Source organism: Pleurodeles waltl, chromosome 9 (genome assembly GCF_031143425.1).
Source record: "Pleurodeles waltl isolate 20211129_DDA chromosome 9, aPleWal1.hap1.20221129, whole genome shotgun sequence".
Taxonomy (NCBI): Eukaryota; Metazoa; Chordata; class Amphibia; order Caudata; family Salamandridae; genus Pleurodeles; species Pleurodeles waltl.
The window spans coordinates 894,078,359-894,103,181 of record NC_090448.1 but is presented as its reverse complement, the minus strand read 5'-3'; the positions used below and the strand labels follow the sequence as shown (position 1 = coordinate 894,103,181).

The window sequence follows — 24,823 nt, the reverse complement described above, 5'->3', positions numbered from 1 at the left end:
AGAGCCGGTCAGGTGCAGAGTTCAAAGTGGTGCCCAAAACGCATAGGCTTCAATGGAGAGAAGGGGGTGCCCCGGTTCCAGTCTGCCAGCAGGTAAGTACCCGCGTCTTCGGAGGGCAGACCAGGGGGGTTTTGTAGGGCACCAGGGGGGACACAAGTCCACACAAAAAGTACACCCTCAGCGGCACTGGGGCGGCCGGGTGCAGTGTAGAAACAAGCGTTGGGTTTTCAATGGAAATCAATGAGAGATCAAGGGATCTCTTCAGCTTTGCAGGCAGGCAAGGGGGGGGGCTCCTCGGGGTAGCCACCACCTGGGCAAGGGAGAGGGCCTCCTGGGGGTCGCTCCTGCACAGGAGTTCCGTTCCTTTAGGTGCTGGGGGCTGCGGGTGCAGGGTCTTTTCCAGCCGTCGGGAAATGGAGTTCAGACAGTTGCGGTCAGGGGGAGCCTGGGGATTCCCTCTGCAGGCGTCGCTGTGGGGGCACAGGGGGGACAACTTTGGTTACTCACAGTCGTAGAGTCGCCGGAGGGTCCTCCCTGAAGCGTTTTTTCTCCACCAGTCGAGTCTGGGTCGCCGGGTGCAGTGTTGCAAGTCTCACGCTTCTTGCGGGGAGTTGCAGGGGTCTTTAAATCTGCTCCTTCGAAACAAAGTTGCAGTCTTTTTGGAGCAGTACCGCTGTCCTCAGGAGTTTCTTGGTCTCTTGCAAGCAGGGCAGTCCTCTGAGGATTCAGAGGTCGCTGGTCCTGGAGAAAGCGTCGCTGGAACAGGGTTCTTTAGAAGGCAGGAGACAGGCCGGTAGGACTGGGGCCAAAGCAGTTGGTGTCTTCTTTCTTCTTCTGCAGGGGTTTTCAGCTCAGCAGTCTTCTTCTTCGGTAAGTTGCAGGAATCTAAATTCTTAGGTTCAGGGGGGCCCTTAAATACTAAATTTAAGGGCGTGTTTAGGTCTGGGGGGTTAGTAGCCAATGGCTACTAGCCCTGAGGGTGAGTACACCCTCTTTGTGCCTCCTCCCAAGGGGAGGGGGTCGCATCCCTAATCCTATTGTGGGAATCCTCCATCTGCAAGATGGAGGATTTCTAAAAGTTGGAGTCACTTCAGCTCAGGACACCTTAGGGGCTGTCCTGACTGGCCAGTGACTCCTCCTTGTTTTTCTCATTATTTTCTCCGGCCTTGCTGCCAAAAGTGGGGGCCGGGGCCAGAGGGGGCGGGCAACTCCACTAGCTGGAGTGTCCTGCGGTGCTGGCACAAAGGGGTGAGCCTTTGAGGCTCACCGCCAGGTGTGACAGCTCCTGCCTGGGGGAGGTGTTAGCATCTCCACCCAGTGCAGGCTTTGTTACTGGCCTCAGAGTGACAAAGGCACTCTCCCCATGGGGCCAGCAACATGTCTCTAGTGTGGCAGGCTGCTGGAACCAGTCAGCCTACACAGATAGTTGGTTAAGGTTTCAGGGGGGCACCTCTAAGGTGCCCTCTGGGGTGTATTTTACAATAAAATGTACACTGGCATCAGTGTGCATTTATTGTGCTGAGAAGTTTGATACCAAACTTCCCAGTTTTCAGTGTAGCCATTATGGTGCTGTGGAGTTTGTGTAAAACAGACTCCCAGACCATATACTCTTATGGCTACCCTGCACTTACAATGTCTAAGGTATTGCTTAGACACTGTAGGGGCACAGTGCTCATGCACTGGTGCCCTCACCTATGGTATAGTGCACCCTGCCTTAGGGCTAGAGGGGTGACTTATCTGTACCTGCATAGGCAGTGAGAGGCTGGCATGGCACCCTGAGGGGAGTGCCATGTCGACTTACTCGTTTTGTTCTCACCAGCACACAAGCTGGCAAGCAGGGTGTTTGTGCTGAGTGAGGGGTCTCCAGGGTGGCATAAGATATGCTGCAGCCCTTAGAGTCCTTCCTTGGCATCAGGGCCCTTGGTACCCGGGGTACCATTTACAAGGGACTTATCTGGATGCCAGGGTGTGCCAATTGTGGATACAAAAGTACAGGTTAGGGAAAGAACACTGGTGCTGGGGCCTGGTTAGCAGGCCTCAGCACACTTTCAATTCAAAACATAGCATCAGCAAAGGCAAAAAGTCAGGGGGTAACCATGCCAAGGAGGGATTTCCTTACACAACACCCCCCCCCCCCCCCAAACGAAAGAGGATGAGACTAACCTTTCCCAAGAGAGTCTTCATTTTCTAAGTGGAAGAACCTGGAAAGGCCATCTGCATTGGCATGGGCAGTCCCAGGTCTGTGTTCCACTATAAAGTCCATTCCCTGTAGGGAGATGGACCACCTCAACAGTTTTGGATTTTCACCTTTCATTTGCATCAGCCATCTGAGAGGTCTGTGGTCAGTTTGAACTAGGAAGTGAGTACCAAAAAGGTATGGTCTCCGCTTCTTCAGGGACCAAACCACAGCAAAGGCCTCCCTCTCAATGGCACTCCAACGCTGCTCCCTGGGGAGTAACCTCCTGCTAATGAAAGCAACAGGCTGGTCAAGGCCATCATCATTTGTTTGGGACAAAACTGCCCCTATCCCATGTTCAGAGGCATCTGTGTGCACAATGATCTGATTGGAGTAATCTGGAGCTTTTAGAACTGGTGCTGTGCACATAGCTTGTTTCAGGGTGTCAAAGGCCTGTTGGCATTCTACAGTCCAGTTTACTTTCTTGGGCATTTTCTTGGAGGTGAGTTCTGTGAGGGCTGTCACAATGGATCCATATCCCTTCACAAACCTCCTGTAGTACCCAGTCAAGCCAAGGAATGCCCTGACTTGAGTCTGGGTTTTTGGAGCTGCCCAGTCCAGAATAGTCTGGATCTTAGGCTGGAGTGGCTGAACCTGGCCTCCACCTACAAGGTGTCCCAAGGTGTCCCAAGTAAACCACAGTTCCCTGGCCTATCTGGCATTTGGATGCCTTGATAGAGAGGCCTGCAGATTGCAGAGCCTTCAAAACCTTCTTCAGGTGGACCAGGTGATCCTGCCAGTTGGAGCTAAAGACAGCAATATCGTCAAGATAAGCTGCACTGAAGGACTCCAAGCCAGCAAGGACTTGATTCACCAACCTTTGGAAGGTGGCAGGAGCATTCTTTAAACCAAAGGGCATAACAGTGAACTGATAATGCCCATCAGGTGTGGAGAATGCTGTCTTTTCTTTTGCTCCAGGGGCCATTTTGATTTGCCAGTACCCTGCTGTGAAGTCAAAGGTACTTAAGAATTTGGCAGCCCCTAATTTATCAATCAGCTCATCAGCTCTAGGAATGGGATGGGCATCTGTCTTGGTGACCGAGTTAAGTCCTCTGTAGTCCACACAAAACCTCATCTCTCTCTTTCCTTCTTTGGTGTGAGGTTTGGGGACTAAGACCACTGGGCTAGCCCAGGGGCTGTCAGAGTACTCAATTACTCCCAATTCCAGCATCTTGTGGACTTCCACCTTGATGCTTTCCTTAACTTGATCAGACTGTCTGAAGATTTTGTTTTTGACAGGCATGCTGTCTCCTGTGTCCACATCATGGGTACACAGGTGTGTCTGACCAGGGGTTAGGGAAAAGAGCTCAGCAAACTGTTGTAGGACCTTCCTACAGTCAGCTTGCTGTTGGCCAGAGAGGGTGTCTGAATAGATCACTCCATCCACTGAGCCATCTTTAGGGTCTGATGAGAGGAGATCAGGGAGAGGCTCACTCTCAGCTTCCTGGTCCTCATCTGTTACCATCAACAGATTTACATCAGCCCTGTCATGGAAGAGTTTTAGGCGGTTTACATGGATCACCCTATCGGGGTTCCTGCTTGTGCCTAGGTCCACCAGGTAGGTGACCTGACTCTTCTTTTCCAGGATTGGGTAAGGGCCACTCCATCTGTCCTGAAGTGCCCTGGGAGCCACAGGCTCCAAAACCCATACTTTCTGCCCTGGTTGAAATTCCACCAGTGCAGCCTTTTGGTCATCCCAACACTTCTGGAGCTGTTGGCTGGCCTCAAGGTTTTTGCTTGCCTTTTCCATGTACTCTGCCATCCTTGAGCGAAGGCCAAGTACATAGTCCACTATGTCTTGTTTAGGCTCATGAAGAGGTCTCTCCCAGCCTTCTTTAACAAGAGCAAGTGGTCCCCTTCAATGGTTTTCAATGAGAGACCAAGGGATCTCTTCAGCGGTGCAGGCAGGCAAGGGGGGGGCTCCTCTGGGTAGCCACCACCTGGGCAAGGGAGAGGGCCTCCTGGGGGTCACTCCTGCACTGAAGTTCCGTTCCTTCAGGTGCTGGGGGCTGCGGGTGCAGGGTCTTTTCCAGCCGTCGGGATTTCAGTCAGGCAGTCGCGGTCAGGGGGAGCCTGGGGATTCCCTCTGCAGGCGTCGCTGTGGGGGCTCAGGGGGGTCAACTCTGGCTACTCACGGGCTCGCAGTCGCCGGGGAGTCCTCCCTATAGCGTTGGTTCTCCACAAGTCGAGTCGGGTGCAGAGTACAAAGTCTCACGCTTCCGGCGGGAAACAGTGTTCGTTAAAAGTTGCTTCTTTGTTGCAAAGATGTTTCTTCTTTGGAGCAGAGCCGCTGTCCTCGGGAGTTCTTGGTCCTTTTAGATGCAGGGTAGTCCTCTGAGGCTTCAGAGGTCACTGGACCCTGTGGAACGCATCGCTGTTGCAGTTTTTCTTGAAGTGGGGAGACGGGCCGGTAGAGCTGGGGCCAAAGCAGTTGGTGTCTCCGTCTTCTCTGCAGGGTTTTCAGCTCAGCAGTCCTTCTTCGTCTTAGGTTGGAGGAATCTAGTTTCCTAGGTTCTGGGGGCCCCTAAATACTGAATTTAGGGGTGTGTTTAGGTTTGGGAGGGCAGTAGCCAATGGCTACTGTCCTGGAGGATCCCTAATCCTATTGGGGGAATCCTCCAAAACCAAGATGGAGGATTTCTAAAGGCAGGGGTCACCTCAGCTCAGGGCACCATAGGGGCTGTCCTGACTGGTGGGTGACTCCTCCTTGTTTTTCTCATTATCTCCCCTGGACTTGCCGCCAAAAGTGGGGGCTGTACCCAGGGGGCGGGCAACTCTACTAGCTGGAGTGCCCTGGGGCATTGCAACACGAAGCCTGAGCCTTTGAGGCTCTCTGTTAGGTGTTACAGTTATTGCAGGGGGGGAGGTGTTAAGCACCTCCACCCAGAGCAGGCTTTTGTTTCTGTCCTCAGAGAGCACAAAGACCCTCACCACATGGGGTCAGAAACTCGTCTCTCAGCAGCAGGCTGGCACAGACCAGTCAGTCCTGCACTGAACAATTGGGTAAAATACAGGGGGCATCTCTAAGATGCCCTCTGTGTGCATTTGTTAATAAATCCAACACTGGCATCAGTGTGGGTTTATTATACTGAGAAGTTTGATACCAAACTTCCCAGTATTCAGTGTAGCCATTATGGAGCTGTGGAGTTCGTTTTTTAACAGACTCCCAGACCATATACTCTTATGGCTACCGTGCACTTACAATGTATAAGGTTTTGCTTAGACACTGTAGGGGCATAGTGCTCATGCACCTATGCCCTCACCTGTGGTATAGTGCACCCTGCCTTAGGGCTGTAAGGCCTGCTAGAGGGGTGACTTATCTATGCCACAGGCAGTGTGAGGTTGGCATGGCACCCTGAGGGGAGTGGCATGTCGACTTAGTCATTTCCTCCCCACCAGCACACACAAGCTGGCAAGCCGTGTGTATGTGGTGAGTGGGGGTCCCTAGGGTGGCATAAGACATGCTGCAGCCCTTAGAGACCTTCCCTGGCATCAGGGCCCTTGGAACCAGTTACAAGGGACTTACCTGGGTGCCAGGGTTGTGCCAATTGTGGAGACAAATGGTACATTTTAGGTGAAAGAACACTGGTGCTGGGGCCTGGTTAGCAGGGTCCCAGCACACTTCTCAGTCAAGTCAGCATCAGTATCAGGCAAACGGGGTGGGGGCAATTGCAACAGGGAGCCATTTCCTTACACCCCCCCCCCCTTTTTTATTTTTTATTTTTTTTTTAAACCATTCCTGAGGGGGAGTCTCACTCACAGTAATCACATAATAGGGCTGCACATATTTACCACCAGTATTTGTCTTTTAAGATCAGGCCACTACAACCCAGCTAGGTTAAGGGACACTAGGCTGGTTACATGAGAACTTGTGCACACACGTGTGCTGGCTACGCAGGGGTGTAGCTTTGGGGGAGGTGTTTGCGTGTGTGTGTGTCCCCGCTACCACCTCCCCCCCCACCCCCCCATAAAATAAATGTATTTTGTGATAAATAGTTGGGTACAGTTGCTTTCAGTCGGGTCTTCTGCAGTGTCAGATTTCACTAGGGATTTTTACATACAGAAATGCAAACGAGCACACATTCTCTTCCTCTCTCTGTTTAGAAAAACAAAATGTGTTTTCTCTCAGTTAATACCCCGACCAATCCGCGTTCCTCTCTTTCTGCCACCCCATAAGCCCCTCTTGCGTGCTTTACTTGTCGTATAATATATTTTACCATTATGAAGCTCACACACCCAAGTCTTACTGACCAAGCTATGCCTCTATGGCTACGCATGTTAGACTACCATTCTGGGCAGCCCAGTATTTTTGCACAGATCGGCTGGTGCAGAAGGGACTCTGCAGGAATAGATATTGACCTGATGTAGGCCTTATTATATCAGTAGGCACTCAAAGATAGGTCAGTAGGGTTTACTGGATTATCTTTAATGTCACTACATTATACAGCGGTGGGGATCTGCCTTATATTTGGCCTTCACAGTTGAGTGAGGTATCAAGCTTGCATGCCGAGTTTGAATATGCAGGTCCCAAGAACATATGTGTACACCTTATGGTTCTCCATAGTTATCACATTTCTACGACTCGGCTCAGGATGAAATTCCCAGGCCTTCTCTCATCCTGCTGGGTCAAGGTAATTACTTTGCTCACCAGCAGAGGAATCAAAGGCCTCCCCACACAAAAGTAGCAATCATCAGTGTGTCACTCAGCTCCTGAGGAGGAAGAGGTGGTGAAGAAAATCTGCATCTAGTAATTAGCTGTCTCACTTTACTGGGGTTGGGACAGCTCAGGCCCACTGAACAAAGGCATAAGCCCAGAAATCTAAAGCCAACACGGGGGGCTGTCCCTTCAGGATTTAAGTGGAAATGTCCCTAGCAGTGATGTTAGCTAGGGGAGGAGCTGTATACACACACTATTTGATGGTGGTATATTGTATTTCCCTAAAATGCAGTGCAGGAGGGTTAGGATGGGGTGAGGTGGCATTGTAGGATTTGCCACGGGTGCCTTGTTTCTTGTACTTTCTACCCACTCTTAAAAACTCTTGCAGAAGGAGTGACTGAGAGTTAGACCCTGAATTTGGACAGTGGCAACACCATGGAAAACTGGAATGGCAGGCCCCTTGATAAACTAAGGACTGTCTGCAGCTGACCCCATTTCTAGTGGTTCTCTCCAGAGCCAATTAGGCTGAAACCCTTACACCATTTGAAGACCAGTTGGTGGAAGACCTGTGCCCCAGTAAGAGGAGAAAAACACCAGAAGCCAGGCAAAGAAGAAAAGCTGGTGCTTAGGCCAGGAGGCTGGCTGAACGGGCTTCAGGTGTCTATGGCTTGCCAATGGGAGCAGAATTTGCCCCGGATCAATGGAATCAGCCCAGCAGGGCCTGAGATCTTAACAGGGAATGGATTTGACCTTTGACCCCTGCGCATGCATGGATCTTAGCCACAAGTTACAGAGAAACCCCGGGGGTGGGTGACAGCTTTATAAACAATTAACTTCCACAGAGGAGACCTGCGTGGACCCCACTTCCCAAAGATCTACTTGGCCGGGGACACCATCCCTGGTGCCAGAGTTAAAGATGATGGAGATGGCTATTTATGGTCTGGGAACTGTGAAATGCCAGTAAAGCTAGGTGCATTGTCTGTCCCTTGTGTCTGACAGTAGGAAGACTGATCGCGCTGGTCTTCAGCCCCCTGCCCATGAGAAGCGCAGGCAGGGGCACAGTGATGCTCCTGCACACAGGAGAAAAAGTGGATGCAGCTCGCTTCCAAGACGGAGGGCGCCCGGGAAGCTGGATGGAGTCACAGGAGCTTTGCGGCTCCCAATGCGAAATCTGTCGGAGCATCCCTTTACGAAAAAAGAAAGAAAAGAGACAAGGCCACACACACACACACACACACACACAAACGAAACGACTGGAGCTTCTGATCAAAAACTTGTTGCTCCACGGAGGGCGTGGCCCATATTGCTCTTGGTGGGGGGGGGGGGGGGGGGGTCCTTGACCAAAGTTTCTCTCGTCTGTGATGGCCTCAAGTGAGAGGGGCACTACCAACATACCCAAGACATTTTTTGTAGGTGCAAGAGCACAGCAGCGCCCCAGAAGTATATATATTTTTTTTTTAAGTTCCCCTGTGTGTCCCAGATCTGAGGAAATGTTATCTAGGGAGACTACAAGATTGTGCAAGCACTCTGGGATAGAGCTTTTGCTCTACAGCTCGAGGGAGATTGGACCTCTAGGTTAGTCTTTTGACTGCATGGTATGAGGCTAAAGTGGTGCAAGAAAGACACAGACCCATGTTGTGTTGATTTCAAATGTTTTATTTTAAATGTTATGCTGCCAGTTGTTTTGAAAAACATTGCAGTGCTTTTTATTAACAATAATGAATGCATTTAAACATGGTTACTGGTTCCAGTGACAAGAAGATGTATCCTGACTTGCGGATATGGATGCAGTATAGCAGGTGACCCATGATGAAGGCAATAAGCTTGCATAGATATGGTGTGGGAACCCCCTGACTAAGACAGTAGGCCTATGCTATTGCCCTGTTGAAAACCATATACTCTTAAATCCAACTGTTCTGTCTGGTACAAAGGTAGGTAGTGTGATTTTGGGAGTTGTGATCCACTAAGGGTCAAATGTGATTTCAGAATGTTATTCCTCCTGATGGTATTTGCACCTACCTTATGCATATATTTCTAAGTTAATGCATAGTAATGATTAATGTGTGTAATAAATGTACTTTTAATTTTTCTAAGAAAAAACGCAGACGGCACAATCATTTGAGTTACTGCATGCCCATGAGTGGTGATTACTAGCCCACACCACGTCTCCAGGGTAGGCCTTGGTATTCTCTGCTTCACTACCCTGAAATAATCAAGCGGTACAGAGGGGTGCTTGATGCCCAGTAAGGGGATAATTCGGTCCTATTACTTGTGCAGGCATCACTCCTGCACAAATAATAACCTGATTTACTACATATGGATATACCCCATGTGGGGTAATTATCTTCCCCAAGTATTTTTCCTGATATTGTAGTTAAAATAAACGGGCACTATTGGGTCTGTCCACTGTCACAGATATTTTGGAATGGGATATTTCAAACTTGAAGATATAGAGAAAGAAAACTATTTATAACTGGCTGATTCTTTTAAGTATTTACAAATTGGGGAGTTTTTTTCTTAACAACATAGGTTAACTTTGCAGACTAATAAAACAGAAATGATTGAACTTTTTTTTAAATCTGGCTAACATTTTCCTCTGTGTTGTGTAAGATTTTTAATACCGTTTATGATGATTTGGTTAGATTATCTTCTAAATGGCTTGCAAAATTAGGATTAGTTATCAGTAAAAATTCATTTTGATTGCAACTGAATTGGGATATAAAAAAATCTAAGGCTGCCAACCTATGAGTGCAGTAGTTTAAGATCCTAAATATTTTTTACGCCAGTGAAGATATTAAGTGGAATTGCCGTACTGATTTTAAAATGTTCTCTGTGGAAGATCTGAGATGGACGATTCACATATGTTTGGTGAATGTATCCAAAAGAAATTTGTGTCAGAGAATCAATTTCTTGATTTGTACAACAGAATATTGTACTGAATAACAGAGTATCACGCTTGCAGTTGATGAGACACTTCACAAAAGCATTTTTATGTGCCGTAGCATAGCTTATTGCAAGATTGATCCACTCTCGGGCATGCACAATTCTACAGCACCCTATATTCACACATAGTGGAATCAGCAGTTTCAAATCCTTGAACTTGATGCAGTAAGCCAACATGTTAAAAGGCCACGAGGACAGAAGCGTTTCGACCAGAACTGAAGGCCACTTATCAAATCCGGGGTTACTAAGCTGTGATCTTTTATGAATTGTGTAAACTAATTCGGTGTTGAAATAAATATTTTTATTTTTTTGTTACACTCCTATCTTAGTGTAAGTTATTTCCGTTTAATTGAAACTTTGATTTGTGTACATAATGCAATGTTTATACTTGTCAATTTGTCATCTTTTTCTAAAAGGGAAAAAAAGGTTTGATCAAGCACTTTATGTCCCCGTGTGCCAGTAGAGTGTTGAAGGGTGTGTAGATTTTCATGTTACTAAGCTAGTGATCAACAATGCTAATAATGTTAAAGGCAAAATTTAGGGTGCTATGGATGAGACAATACCTGCAGTCAGTGCTAGGAAATAATTTCAAGATGTATTTTATGAACAGTCCTACAAAAAAATGAAACAAAAATTCGCAGTAAGACATGACCTAATTTGTAAAACAATGGAATAACGTGTGGGGAGGAACGTTGAAAGGGGGAGGAACTGATTCATGCCCTTAAAATGACTGGAAAACGTATGCATTTCAGTGACTACAATACCAAAATGTATTTAACCCTTTCCACCCCAACAATTTTATTTTCATGAAGGTGCTACAACTCATACAAACTTTAAAATGTCTATGTACTTAAAGTAATAAATGCAAAAATATCAATAAATTACAAGGTATGCCTATTTAAATATAAAAAAATATATATATCTGAAAATCATTATAGATGACATCCTAAGACCTGATTTAGATATTGGCGGACAGGTTACTCCATCACAACGGTGACGGATATCCTGAATTCTAGATCCCATAGGACATAACGGGATTTAGATTTTGGCGGCCAGTATATTTGTCACCATTACTATATTGGTGGACAGGTTACTCCGTTACAACCCTGGCAGATATATCGTCCGCCGAAATCTAAATCCCATGAGAACTGTCTGCCAATATCTAAATTGATTGATTTTTTTCTTTTTTTTTTTTACTTTATAAATCACACGAAGCCCACAGGTGTCTTGGCACTGACACCATACAGTGTCCTGTATCATCTATCCAGCCAGATTTAAAAATCAACGATAATTATATGGATACTGAGAACAGCAAAGTTTTTAGCTGTTAATGAAAGCAAAATAAATGTCCTTGTCGTTTAAGAGGCAATGGCATTCGCTTCCAGGTGTTACAAGTAGAGTGGATAAAGCTACGAAAACCTGTAGCAGATCGAAGTGGTCTTTTTGGCAAGTACATTTAAACTTCATTTTGTGGTACTGGGGCCCATTCCTGTAGAGTGCTTTGTGTGCCAAGTGTAATGTGTAAGATGCAATCCCTCTTTTAATAGGGAGCAAATGGAGCTCCACCAGGGCATCATTTACAGAATGATAAATTGAATTTTTCTTTAGCAGGTGATAAGCGGTGTTTTGAAGCATTTGGAGCTTATGTAGTGGTCTCTATTTAATGACCAAATAGAGGGCATTCTAATAATACAGCCTAGATAAAACTAGGGAGATGACCAAAGATTTTTTCAACTCAGGAGGGATAAAAGGTAAAACCTTCCTTAGCATTTTTATAATGAAGAAGCATGATGAAATTAGTTTGTTGGTCTGTTCCACAAATGACAGTTCAGCATCAGCTATGATGCACAAGTTCTTGACTTCCAAAATCAGGCCCACAGTCCCTTAATTGAATAATTGAACTTCCATACGTAATTATATTTGTTTGTAAAGTTTGTGTTATTGTCATAGGTTCATTCTTGTCCATTCTTCAAAATAGTTGCTGCTTGGCATCCATTGCCAATTTTCTTATTTTGGAGAAATTATTTTGTCCTATTAGAAAAGATTATTAAACTAGCTATGTTGCTCTCCGCTAATAAATGTTTATTATATTTACAGCTAGTGTCCCGGCCAAAGCTCATGATTAAACAGATGGTTCTGCTTCTTCACTACAAACAATTGGGTTGTTCAAAACTACATGTATAGTAAGATGTAATAACCAGACACAAATGAAGCGTGTTAACTTAATATAGTCTGCCCACCTGTAACAGCAGATATATGTTCATATTAATTCATATTATTTCAATATAGAGAGCTTGAGATAGTCACAATGAGATTTGCCGGCATTAAGAATTCGGTACCTTTATTGCAAAAAAAATCATTTACATTTATATATACTCCAAGTAATGGCAGAGAAAGAGAGCACATATTTGCAGTTGAAAATTCAGGCTTCATCGTGGCTTCTGATGTTATTCTAAAAGGTGGTTGTAGGAAGTTGGCTCTGTATGTGCTATTTCAAAGTAAGGAATAGCATGCACAGAGTCCAAGGGTTCCCCTTAGAGGTAAAATAGTGGTAAAAATAGATAATACTAATGCTCTATTTTGTGGTAGTGTGGTCGAGCAGTAGGCTTATCCAAGGAGTAGTGTTAAGCATTTGTTGTACATACACATAGACAATAAATGAGGTACACACACTCAGAGACAAATCCAGCCAATAGGTTTTTATATAGAAAAATATCTTTTCTTAGTTTATTTTAAGAACCACAGGTTCAAATTCTACATGTAATATCTCATTCGAAAGGTATTGCAGGTAAGTACTTTAGGAACTTCAAATCATCAAAATTGCATGTATACTTTTCAAGTTATTCACAAATAGCTGTTTTAAAAGTGGACACTTAGTGCAATTTTCACAGTTCCTAGGGGAGGTAAGTATTTGTTAGGTTAACCAGGTAAGTAAGACACTTACAGGGCTTAGTTCTTGGTCCAAGGTAGCCCACCGTTGGGGGTTCAGAGCAACCCCAAAGTCACCACACCAGCAGCTCAGGGCCGGTCAGGTGCAGAGTTCAAAGTGGTGCCCAAAACACATAGGCTAGAATGGAGAGAAGGGGGTGCCCCGGTTCCGGTCTGCTTGCAGGTAAGTACCCGCGTCTTCGGAGGGCAGACCAGGGGGGTTTTGTAGGGCACCGGGGGGGACACAAGCCCACACAGAAATGTCACCCTCAGCAGCGCGGGGGCGGCCGGGTGCAGTGTAGAAACAAGCGTCGGGTTTGTAGTGTTAGTCTATGGGAGATCTCGGGATCTCTTCAGCGCTGCAGGCAGGCAAGGGGGGGGTTCCTCGGGGAAACCTCCACTTGGGCAAGGGAGAGGGACTCCTGGGGGTCACTTCTCCAGTGAAAGTCCGGTCCTTCAGGTCCTGGGGGCTGCGGGTGCAGGGTCTCTCCCAGGCGTCGGGACTTAGGATTCAAAGAGTCGCGGTCAGGGGAAGCCTCGGGATTCCCTCTGCAGGCGGCGCTGTGGGGGCTCAGGGGGGACAGGTTTTTGTACTCACAGTCTCAGAGTAGTCCTGGGGTCCCTCCTGAGGTGTTGGATCGCCACCAGCCGAGTCGGGGTAGCCGGGTGCAGTGTTGCAAGTCTCACGCTTCTTGCGGGGAGCTTGCAGGGTTCTTTAAAGCTGCTGGAAACAAAGTTGCAGCGTTTCTTGGAGCAGGTCCGCTGTCCTCGGGAGTTTCTTGTCTTTTCGAAGCAGGGGCAGTCCTCAGAGGATGTCGAGGTCGCTGGTCCCTTTGGAAGGCGTCGCTGGAGCAGGATCTTTGGAAGGCAGGAGACAGGCCGGTGAGTTTCTGGAGCCAAGGCAGTTGTCGTCTTCTGGTCTTCCTCTGCAGGGTTTTCAGCTAGGCAGTCCTTCTTCTTGTAGTTGCAGGAATCTAATTTTCTAGGGTTCAGGGTAGCCCTTAAATACTAAATTTAAGGGCGTGTTTAGGTCTGGGGGGTTAGTAGCCAATGGCTACTAGCCCTGAGGGTGGGTACACCCTCTTTGTGCCTCCTCCCAAGGGGAGGGGGTCACAATCCTAACCCTATTGGGGGAATCCTCCATCTGCAAGATGGAGGATTTCTAAAAGTCAGAGTCACCTCAGCTCAGGACACCTTAGGGGCTGTCCTGACTGGCCAGTGACTCCTCCTTGTTGCTTTCTTTGTTCCCTCCAGCCTTGCCGCCAAAAGTGGGGGCCGTGGCCGGAGGGGGCGGGCAACTCCACTAAGCTGGAGTGCCCTGCTGGGCTGTGACAAAGGGGTGAGCCTTTGAGGCTCACCGCCAGGTGTCACAGCTCCTGCCTGGGGGAGGTGTTAGCATCTCCACCCAGTGCAGGCTTTGTTACTGGCCTCAGAGTGACAAAGGCACTCTCCCCCATGGGGCCAGCAACATGTCTCTGGTGTGGCAGGCTGCTGGAACTAGTCAGCCTACACAGACAGTCGGTTAAGTTTCAGGGGGCACCTCTAAGGTGCCCTCTGTGGTGTATTTTACAATAAAATGTACACTGGCATCAGTGTGCATTTATTGTGCTGAGAAGTTTGATACCAAACTTCCCAGTTTTCAGTGTAGCCATTATGGTGCTGTGGAGTTCGTGTTTGACAGACTCCCAGACCATATACTCTTATGGCTACCCTGCACTTACAATGTCTAAGGTTTTGTTTAGACACTGTAGGGGTACCATGCTCATGCACTGGTACCCTCACCTATGGTATAGTGCACCCTGCCTTAGGGCTGTAAGGCCTGCTAGAGGGGTGGCTTACCTATACTGCATAGGCAGTGAGAGGCTGGCATGGCACCCTGAGGGGAGTGCCATGTCGACTTACTCGTTTTGTCCTCACTAGCACACACAAGCTGGCAAGCAGTGTGTCTGTGCTGAGTGAGAGGTCTCCAGGGTGGCATAAGACATGCTGAAGCCCTTAGAGACCTTCCTTGGCATCAGGGCCCTTGGTACTAGAAGTACCAGTTACAAGGGACTTATCTGGATGCCAGGGTCTGCCAATTGTGGATACAAAAGTACAGGTTAGGGAAAGAACACGGGTGCTGGGGCCTGGTTAGCAGGCCTCAGCACACTTTCAATTGTAAACATAGCATCAGCAAAGGCAAAAAGTCAGGGGGCAACCATGCCAAGGAGGCATTTCCTTACAGTGGTGAACATTCAAATGCCAATAGGTTCTCCAGGGGTTGACCGTATTAGTCAAATCTAGTTTTAGTTGTGTTGAAGACTGTCCAGGAAGGTCTTCGAAACCTAAACATTCCATTTATTTTTAAATCAAGCAGCATAAACATATTAATTAATACAACCATTAATTAAACTTATTGCATCTTTTGAAACCTGCACGGAGCTCAATGTAATCTGGGAAAACAGCAAATACCACTCCACCAGCAGAGAGCATGAAAATTCTACATATTGCCATTAGACCTCCCATCCAGTTGAATAAATGAGTCCGGTTACGTCAACCACAAAGTATCGACTCAACAAATTGATGTAATATAATTACTAGTTATATAATGTTCATCAAGCAGTGTAATAGTGCTGGCGTAGATTCAGTGAGATGTGAGGGAATTTGGGATGTGACTAACGTTGCCCCATCTTTATCAGTCAACCAGATGCAAGAGTAATATATGAACAGCTTTTCCCCAGATCAGCTGGCCTTTCTGAGGTTTCGCTGACATTGTACAGACCGTTACCAGGACCTTTCCAGCACTGATCCGACATGTTACTGACTCTAAACCATCCATACCAACAATTCAGGGGCAAACCGGTCATGTGACAGACCGTTACCCAGCTTACTAGTTAGTCTCTTACTGATGACCTAGGTGTTTCTCAGTTCTGCCTGCTTTATATTTTGTTGACTATACTCCAGTCTTCCCTTCTTTCAGAGAAGATCCTGACCCACGACTGCAGTGCTGCCAAGTTGCCCACTGCCACGTAGGACTTATAATTTTTATTTTATTCCATTATAAGTATGAGTTCCAAAGTCCTTGCAAGTGTTTTAGGCAAAATAGAAGGGGCTGGCTGAGGTTTTGCGTGTGACCTGGAACTACTTTGCAGATGTGTGCCGTTCTCATCCCCAGTTTCACTGTTCATTCAAAGACCAGTTCGACAGAAATAATTTTACATGCAAAACAAATACAAATCATGATCTTACCAAGATAGACAAGTATTTCTTAAGTAAACGCATAGGTGACTAAAGTCATTCGGGAGTTACCACTTTTAACATCTCCAGGCCGATTTGGTTTCTTATCTTGCTATGGAAAAAACATACACAACGCATCTGAGACAGGCTACTGACAGCTGGCTCACTGCTTGTAGATTTTCCAGTAATTCACAGGGTCTATTGCAAAGCATGTTCCTAACCACTTTGGGAAACTAAAGTTGTCAAAGAACTCGACCTATAATACATTTTACTCACTAGTTCAAGGTCTGAAATAGGTACAAGTTAGCTGTGTAATAGTTTACCAAATGTTTTGTAACCAGGCATAGTTAACATTCTGGTACAGAAAGCCTCCAAATTAGTTTTGTTTGATCTTCAGATATGTCCCTATTTCCTGCAATTATAGCCTCCCTAGAAAGAGGACAGGAACCCATTGTAATTCTGCTTGTGCTCTACACTTCTTGCCTTCGTTTGTGCATTGCATGAGTCTGAGAGCAGGTGTTTAGATTCAGTATTTATTATCAGTTCTAACACACATTAGATGTTAGGGTGTTTATCCTATTTAGTTTAATTGGAGTTAAAATAGATCGTGACTTTACAGAAGTTTGAGTAATGCTGACGTATCTTGAAAGCTTGGTACACATCTCTCTCAACCAGTGCTAAAATCTCTTGCCCATAAAGAATCCAAATTCTATTTAAACTGTTTAGCTGTATCCTGGGCAAACTTTCACCAGAATTGTTTTTATTACATGTCTTTAGCGCATAAAACAAATTCCTAAACAATGTAATCATATTGTCTTGTACCAGCTTGTAGTACTGCCATTTTTCAAGATTTCATCTGAGAACCTTGTGGTGAGAAGTTGTTTTGAGAAGTTGTTTTGACAGACATTTCCTCAAAGTGACAGTGCTGTTTGTTAAAGAGTTTTTTTTTTTCTAGAATGCTTAAATCTTTTGAGCAGTAGTCATAGTTTACCCTAGGATCCATTTCTTTAGTCTAAAATTGGTCTTATGTACATAAAGCTTTTTAACTGAAAGCCGTTGTTTTTGTCTTTTGCAGGTTCCACGCACCTCCGAGATTTATGTGCATAGAAGTGGCAGAACTGCAAGAGCTACCAACGAGGGTCTAAGCTTACTGCTCATAGGACCCGATGATATAGTAAATTTTAGGAATATTTATAAGACACTGGAGAAAAATGAGGAGCTTCCCGGTTTCCCAGTTGAACAGAAATGCATGACTGGGATAAAGGTAGCAAATGATCATTGGCATACCCGACTGTTGTAAACAACAAATAACTTCTTACAATATTGTCAGTCAAGTCTCATGTCACAAAAACAGAGTACGCCATGTGGTGTGGTTGGACTTTTCAAGTTATTTTGAGATAATTGATTGATTCTTCTTACTGTAGATTCCTCACCTTAAAATACCCCCCCAGGTGTCTGACTGGATTAGATTTTTCATTGTAGTGCTCCTACACTCTGGCAGGTGGCATTGTGCAGCACTGGTTTAGCATCATACCACCCCGTGACAGAGCTGAGCTGCATTTAGGCACCACCCCTGCACCCTGACTTCAGTTCCTTTCTTTCTCTGCCTTTCAACATGCATCAGTGCTTTGCTTTTGAATTTCTCTGTTTTCCACTTGGCCCTAAGCTTCCAAACAGTGTGCTAGGGAATGGTGTTCCTACCTAAAACAATAGTATTCAAACCATGCCGCACGACTGCAGGAAGAAGATAATGGTCCCGGATCCACACAAGGTGCCTCTTTATTGACTGGGCTGAGGACAGCTCTTAAGTCATGTGATAACTTCACCCTCATGCACCCAAAGGCAAATTAAAACCTGGAGACAAAGCTATAGATTGTCAAGGTCACGAAGTTGGGGCCTTCGTGTAGGTCTCTCTCCTGCTCAATGTTGAGGGCTCGGACTGTCTGCTGATTATGTGGAAGTTCCCATGACTCTTCCACTTCCTGCTCAGTCTTCAGCTGGCTCCACAGCTCCCTGAGTTCTCCCGGACTGTTGTGTACTTCCCAGCAGATTGAGCCCTTCTAAGAGCTCTTGCCACGAATGTTCAGTGTACTTCAGGCTCCCCTTTGGGGCACCTTTTGGTGGCAGAGAACTGCAGGGGGACTCCAGTCAGGTCACCACCAACAGTTCCTTTACTGGTGCCATCTAACCCCTTCTACTTGGTCCATACCAACTTCAGTACAGTTTTCCACACTAACCCTACAATCCACACTAGTTTGCAATGGCATCTACCGACGTGTGTCTGATCATGGACCAAGCTTAACCAATGACTACATTGGAAAAGCACAATCATTTCTCATGAAGCCCAACTCTGATGCTATGCCTCTACCACGTCACAGCTGTCAATGGAGGCTCCATTATATTCTAAGTCCTGTACTAGAGCAGAGTGCATTCTAGGATGATCATGATGGTGAGGGGGACGACTTACTCCCCCCTCATTATATTGATGAGAGCCCGAAAGGCAAGCCTGTCAACGCCTTGGGCAAGGAACCCTGGATCTCCTGCTCCTGCCTGGTTGATGAACTCCCCAACCCAAGAGAGGCCCTGGGACTCAAGATGCCCGTCTATTAATCCTGAATCAGACCCTTTCATCTGCCATCATTGTGAGTACCATATGGCAGCCAGAGTTGATGGTCCGGTACCTGAGGTTAACCCCTACATCCTCACTCCGATTCCTTGAGTGACTGCCGTAAGAGCACAACCTTGTCTTCGCCTTGATTTAACACATATTGTGTTTTACTATTAATTATGGTTCCCTTTTGAAGCACCAGTGGGAACGTTTGTTTGTCAATGGACTAATCACCTGATGCAGTATTTTAATGCAAAGCTGGCTAAATGACACTTCCATACTTGACATTGTTGCTGCAATGCCTACCGATTATCGCATAGTAAGGCAGGACCGGTCAGACAGGAAAGGGGGCTGGTTGCCATCATCTTTAGGGCTCTGTTCCAATGTACAATTGACAAGTTGCTTCTCTCTAATTGTGAGGCCATGTATTTTTCTCTGGGTCTATTTAATAATTTCACCCTTTCTGGCCCTCTGATCTATTGCCACCCAGGTTCGCCCTTTCCCCACTTAAACTTAAATGTTCTAACTTCATTCTAATTGATTTTAACATCCATTTTGATAACACAGACTGTAGATTTGCCTTTGCATTGGTTTGCGCCTTTAAAGCCCTGAATATTTATGTACTTAATCACTCTCCAACTCATGTAGCAGGTCATTAACTCGATCCTCTTTTCTCCAATCTTAGGAGATTGTTGGTGGTAGGCCACTTCCATTAGTGTGGTCGGCTTATTATGACATATCTTTCTCCATTGCTTTGCCTACCATCTCCAAGTCCCATCCAAGTGACCATGTCACAGGCTAAGGCATTGGCCCAAATTTTATTCTACCACCATGAATTCACTTCTTCTGGCCTCAGTACCTGAGCTGAGACATTTGGTGGATACTGACTCACTCACCAATAATGACTAGGTCAGGTCAAAGCTCGACTTTGCCCTCACTACCTCTAAAATATAGGACCAATCTGAGATTTCTCCTTCTGGCTCACTGGTTTAAAGATGACGTACAAGAGCCTAAGAAGAATTGCAAGCATTTAGAGGATTTGGTCTAAAACCTATTCCGAGAAGAATAAGATGAAATATTAGCGGGCTTCGAGCAAATACCATAAAGAATGTCACTTCACCAAGGCCCATGTCTTCTCTGTCAAAATAACCTCTGCCCAGAATTGCCATAAAACATTATTTCAAGTTGTTAAATCTTTGACGGGTGCTGATTCTGTCTCTCCTTCTGTCACACTTTTGCAGAAGCATTGTGATGACCTGGCTGTCCCCTTTTGAAAAAGGGTATCGGTTATCCAGGCTTCTTTGTCTCCTAATAACCAGCCTTATTCTTCTCAGTCACAGGCAGGTTTTGAGGCGAGTAGGCCCACAACCTCATCTTGCTCATTTCTCTCCTTTACCCCAATTGACCTTTCTGGGTTTGTCTTCTTACTTAATTCTGTCAAATCCTGTTCTCCTCTGGATCCAATCCCTCCTGCCTACTTGAGTAAACTGTGTTTCCAATTCTTTAATATTGTAATCAATCTCCTACATTCTTTGTTGTCAGAAGAAATTGTTCCTACTATCTGGAAACATGCAATGATAGTTCCTGTTGTGAAGAAAGCTAACCTGGACCTTCTTACTGGCCCAACTATCGTCCATTCTAGTTTTTGCCTCTTATTTTCCAAAATCGCATCAAGCGGTCTTCTCCACCCCTCTCAGTCTGGGATCACAGCTGGTTATAGCCCCAAATCTACCCTCCCTTGGAATCACTGAACTTCGATCGACAGGGGTGGCACAGCGCTTCTAATTATTAGACCTTAGTGAAACATTTGATACAGTCTCCTTTCAGATAGTCTCTGAAGAATAAGAAAACATGGGCATCTATGATTTAGCCTTGGCTTGGCTAAGTTCCTTTCTAAAAGATTGTTCCGCCCAGATTCTCACAAAATTGTATGTTTCTAATTCCTTCCATCTGTCGTTGGGAGTTCGAGAGGGATTGGCAATGTGTGACCCTGTTCAACATTTATGTGCGCCTCTTGGCTGATTTAGTGGAACGCTTTGGTCTCATATCATATTCTTATGCAGATAATACTCAGATTATGGTTTCTGTGTTCCCCATGGAGAACAGAAACTCTGATGCCCTCAATTCTTGTCTCGCAAAGGTGGCAATCTGTATGAATAATAAAACTCTTAATTGAAACAAATCTGAAATTTTGCTGATGGGGAATACATCTCAGCTCTGGGGCCCCTACTACTGGCTGGATATTCTGGGAACTGCTCCCTCTCCTCCGGTGGCTAAAAACCATATGATGAATCATCAAGTCACCAGGATAGCTTCTACTTTCTTTGGCGTTCTTAAGTGGCTAAACATATTGGATGCTCCCGGTCTAGGCTCAAACAATAGTAATTCAGGCCTGAGTACCCTCCAGACTGGACTTTGGGAATATTCTGAATCTATACTTCTCTTAGACCCCTTCAAGTAGCTCAGAATGCAGCAGCCTGACTGCCATTCCACCTTCCTAAACATTCTCTAGTTTCGAATCTTCTGCGTGACCTCCATTGGCTTCTTATTGAGAAGCGAGTTCAACTTAAAGCCCTGTGCTTATTGCACAAGGCTATGTCAAATGTGGTCCCACTCATCATCAGATCCTTGGTTTCTTCTTCCTGCCCCCAGATGACCCCTTTATTCCAGTCACTTAAACGTTTTTCTAGTGTTCTCAGATTCAGGAGGGTCAGACTAGGAGGAACGTCTTTTTCCTACCTGGGTCCTAAATTATGGCATTCTTTACTCAACTCTCTAGGAGCGTGGAAACCTTTCTGAAGTTTTTGTAAACGTTTAAAAACCTGGCTCTTTTAAGTCTGGTTCTGACCCTGGTGTCTGCCTGTTGCTGGGAAACCTTGTTGGGATAGCTATGCACTCTACACATCAATAATAAATAGTAATTATACATTGACTTAAATAACACCTGCGTACATGACACATCCCCCGAAACAAAGCTTTACTTGCCACATGTGCCACCGTTGGGGAATGCCAAGACAAAGTTAAAAGTCCCACTGTGGCATTACAGACGGTTATAGGGAAAACATGTTAAACCTTTACTGAACCTCATCACAACAGGATGTTTGGTCTACCAAGGTTGGTCTACCAAATGTAGAAAAGGTCAAAAGGGCTTACAATCCTTTGTAATGCCCACTGCAACATCTTGTTGGGATAAAGCCAAAACAAATAAAACAAAATCCAACCGGAGACTGAGAGTGCCTCATTCTCAGTGGTGGTTCAGTGGGCAGCTGAGGTACTAGAGCTACAGCTGCCCTCTATTAAAACTAAAGCAAATATTTTAATGGAAATCCTACTGCCTGTGCCAGTAATATCCAAGCCCTTGCTTCCTTTCAAGTGAGTCTCTTACGAATGCTCTGATGGCTCTCTAGTCGAAACGATGTTCTTGCCCACGAGTGAACAGGCAGGTGGCTGGATGTCAAGGCTGGCACCCAGTATCCTGGATTTTCTCATAAAGCATCACACCACAGAGTGCTGTGTTGTGCATGCCTCAACCAGGAAAATGAATGTCAATTAATCTCCCACCACTGTTCCTGATGGGAAAATCCGAGGTAATTGAAGCCTCTGGCGAATGCATGCTTTCTTCATCCAGTCTGATGTTGCTGTCCGTCAATGCAGTCTGCGTATTGGGTCAATACAACAACGCTCTTTTGGACACAGGAAGCGGCTGACAGTTTCAGACTATCTGAGAGCCACTTCCGCCCAGACGATACATGATGGGATACATGATGGGCAAGACCTAGGGAAATATGTATTCCGTGCAGGATTGGATACCACAGAGAGCCTTAGCAAAGTGGTTGGTTCTAGAATGGTTATTCATCAACATGCCTGGATGATGTCTACTGGGTTTCCAGCAGTGTGTAGGCTTCACTGATGGACATGCCGTTTGGGTCCCTGCCTCTTCACTTTGCAACCCTTTATAGATAAAGCTACAGCACAGCTGTTGGCTTCTACAGATTTCTGAAGCACTTTTGGAAATTTAGAGACTACTCCAGAGGGCTGACTCACACATGGATGTAGCCTTTATAACCAGTAATGCAGCAGGCACCCAAGTCCTTTTACGTCTGTGGACATAGAACAGGCTGACAAAATGTGGGTCACCAGAGGCATCGGGCTTCCAACTGCTCCTCCCGTGAGGCACCACTTTAGTTTACCTTGAGTGGCTCACGTCCACCCAGTGGGGGCCTGTCTCCGTTTGATCAATAATCACAAGATCATCGGCATATAAAAGACCCATGTGCTTCCCATCCATTTTGAGGGTGGCTTCTCTTTCTACCATTAGTGCAGCAGGCAGGTCAGCATTAAACAGGGAGAATAGTAGTGGGGCCAGCACACAACCCTGCCGCAACCCATTTTTTATTACAATTTTCTGTGTTACGGTCCCATCCACATCCCAAATAACTTGGGCCCAATTATTTGTATTCTTATTCAGAGTTTTCCCCAGGCACTTACGGTCTACTGAATCAAAAGCAGCACAGAATTCTACAAAACAGCAAAACAATCTGGCAGATTTATCAGCCTACAGTTTTTTGGGTCTTTTTGCGCCCACCCCCACCCCTCCTCCCCCACCCTCCTCATCCCACCTTTGTATATGTTGGTCGCACAATAGCATCTCTCCAATTTTCAGGAAGGTGTCTTGAGTCTAAAATAATCTGTAAGATCCGCCCCAAAAATTCCACCCACCAATGAGGCCTCGTTTGTATAATAATCGCCGGAAGATTATTCAGCCTGGCTGCCCTTGTCAGTACCATATTGGATAAAGTATGCTTGATATTTACTATCGAAAATACAAATCTGGTGTCCTCATCAATCTCCTCCCACGAGCCTATTTGCCTTAATACCTCCTTTGACCCATCACTATACAACTTCTGCAAATGTTGCATCTACCATCTCTTCATATTCCCCAGCATTTTTCCTGAGCCATGTTGGACAGGTTTCCAGAATCTTTTTATATTTTTTGTTTCTATTAGTTCTAGTAGGTTCCCCCGACATTTCTCCTTATGTATACTCTTCAGATTTCGCATCTTATATTTGTATGCCTCCTTTCGTTTCTGGAAACTATTATAACTCAGCTATCATATCTCCTTCAAAGCCTTTCCTCCCCCAATTTAATCTGGGACTTTAATTTCTGGCACACCTCTTTAAATCTGGTATTCCTTGTCCTCCAATGATTCTGTAGTATCGGCCTTTCAAACCTACTCTTAGGTGGGTCACTACTTGGCTAATATTCTCATACCATGATAAATTATTAGGTACTGTCTTGTTCATTTCAGTCTCTTGTTGCAAGGATGCTAACTTTATCAAAGTTTACTCTGTAATGTGGGTTGTAAAGCAGTTAGGAGAATCGTCTTGAATGGGGAGTACCCATTTTCTTGTCTTACTTGTCCCCCTACTTCCAACTTTAGGTGATAATGATCACTTCCATCTTCATGCCCTACACAGAAATTCCTAATTTATCGAAGTTCCACACATACATGAAGATGTAATCAAATGGGCAAGGCTGTGCCCCTTACTTAAACGTTCGATTAGCTGGACAATCCCGCTCCATCTTCCATTAATAGAAAACAGACCTATAGCACCCAAGTATTTGTTAAATGCCTCATCTCGGGCCTCACTATTAATTACTGGGTAGCTGGCATAGTTTACGTTTTATGCCAAAAATAGCTTTGTGCCATACATCAGTTCTACTGGGGTTTAACTTGTGGTTAAAATCCCCTGCCATAACAAAAAGATCTTTCTGAAACATAGCACACAATTAATCTATGTCCTCCTTGAATCTGCCTAGTTCTTCGGAATACTCATTCCCTCTGACATCTTGTACATACACATTAACCAGTATCACAGTCGTATCTCCCGTCCGAGTCCAGTAGTCTCCCTCTACAAGTCATCAACCATTTACATTTCACTTCTACTGTGACCACCTTCTTTGCTATTTTCGTAGAAATTAGGGTTATTAAACCCCCAGAAGGACGACACTGTTGGGGTCTTTCAGCAACCCTATATAACACCCCAATAACCCCCAGAAGGACGACACTGTTGGGGTCTTTCAGCAACCCTATATAACACCCCCCCCCCCCCCCCCCCCAAAAAAAAAAACCTTTAACTTCGCGGGTGCCCAGCACGTAACTGTTACATCCAGACAGGGCCCACAGGGGAAGCGCTAGCGCTCCCTCCTGGGGCCTGGCACCCCCCTCCCCTG

The 24,823-nt window shown here is 45.7% G+C and overlaps 1 protein-coding gene across 1 annotated transcript in view; it reads left to right on the top strand.

Annotated features, from left to right (window-relative positions):
• DDX24 (DEAD-box helicase 24) overlaps nucleotides 1–24,823 on the top strand; it is a 212,536-nt gene that overhangs the window by 118,676 nt on the left and 69,037 nt on the right. Inside the window, exon 7 of the mRNA XM_069208236.1 lies at nucleotides 17,056–17,244. Coding sequence (XP_069064337.1) covers nucleotides 17,056–17,244 — 189 coding nt within the window. The remainder of the gene's footprint in view (nucleotides 1–17,055; nucleotides 17,245–24,823) is intronic.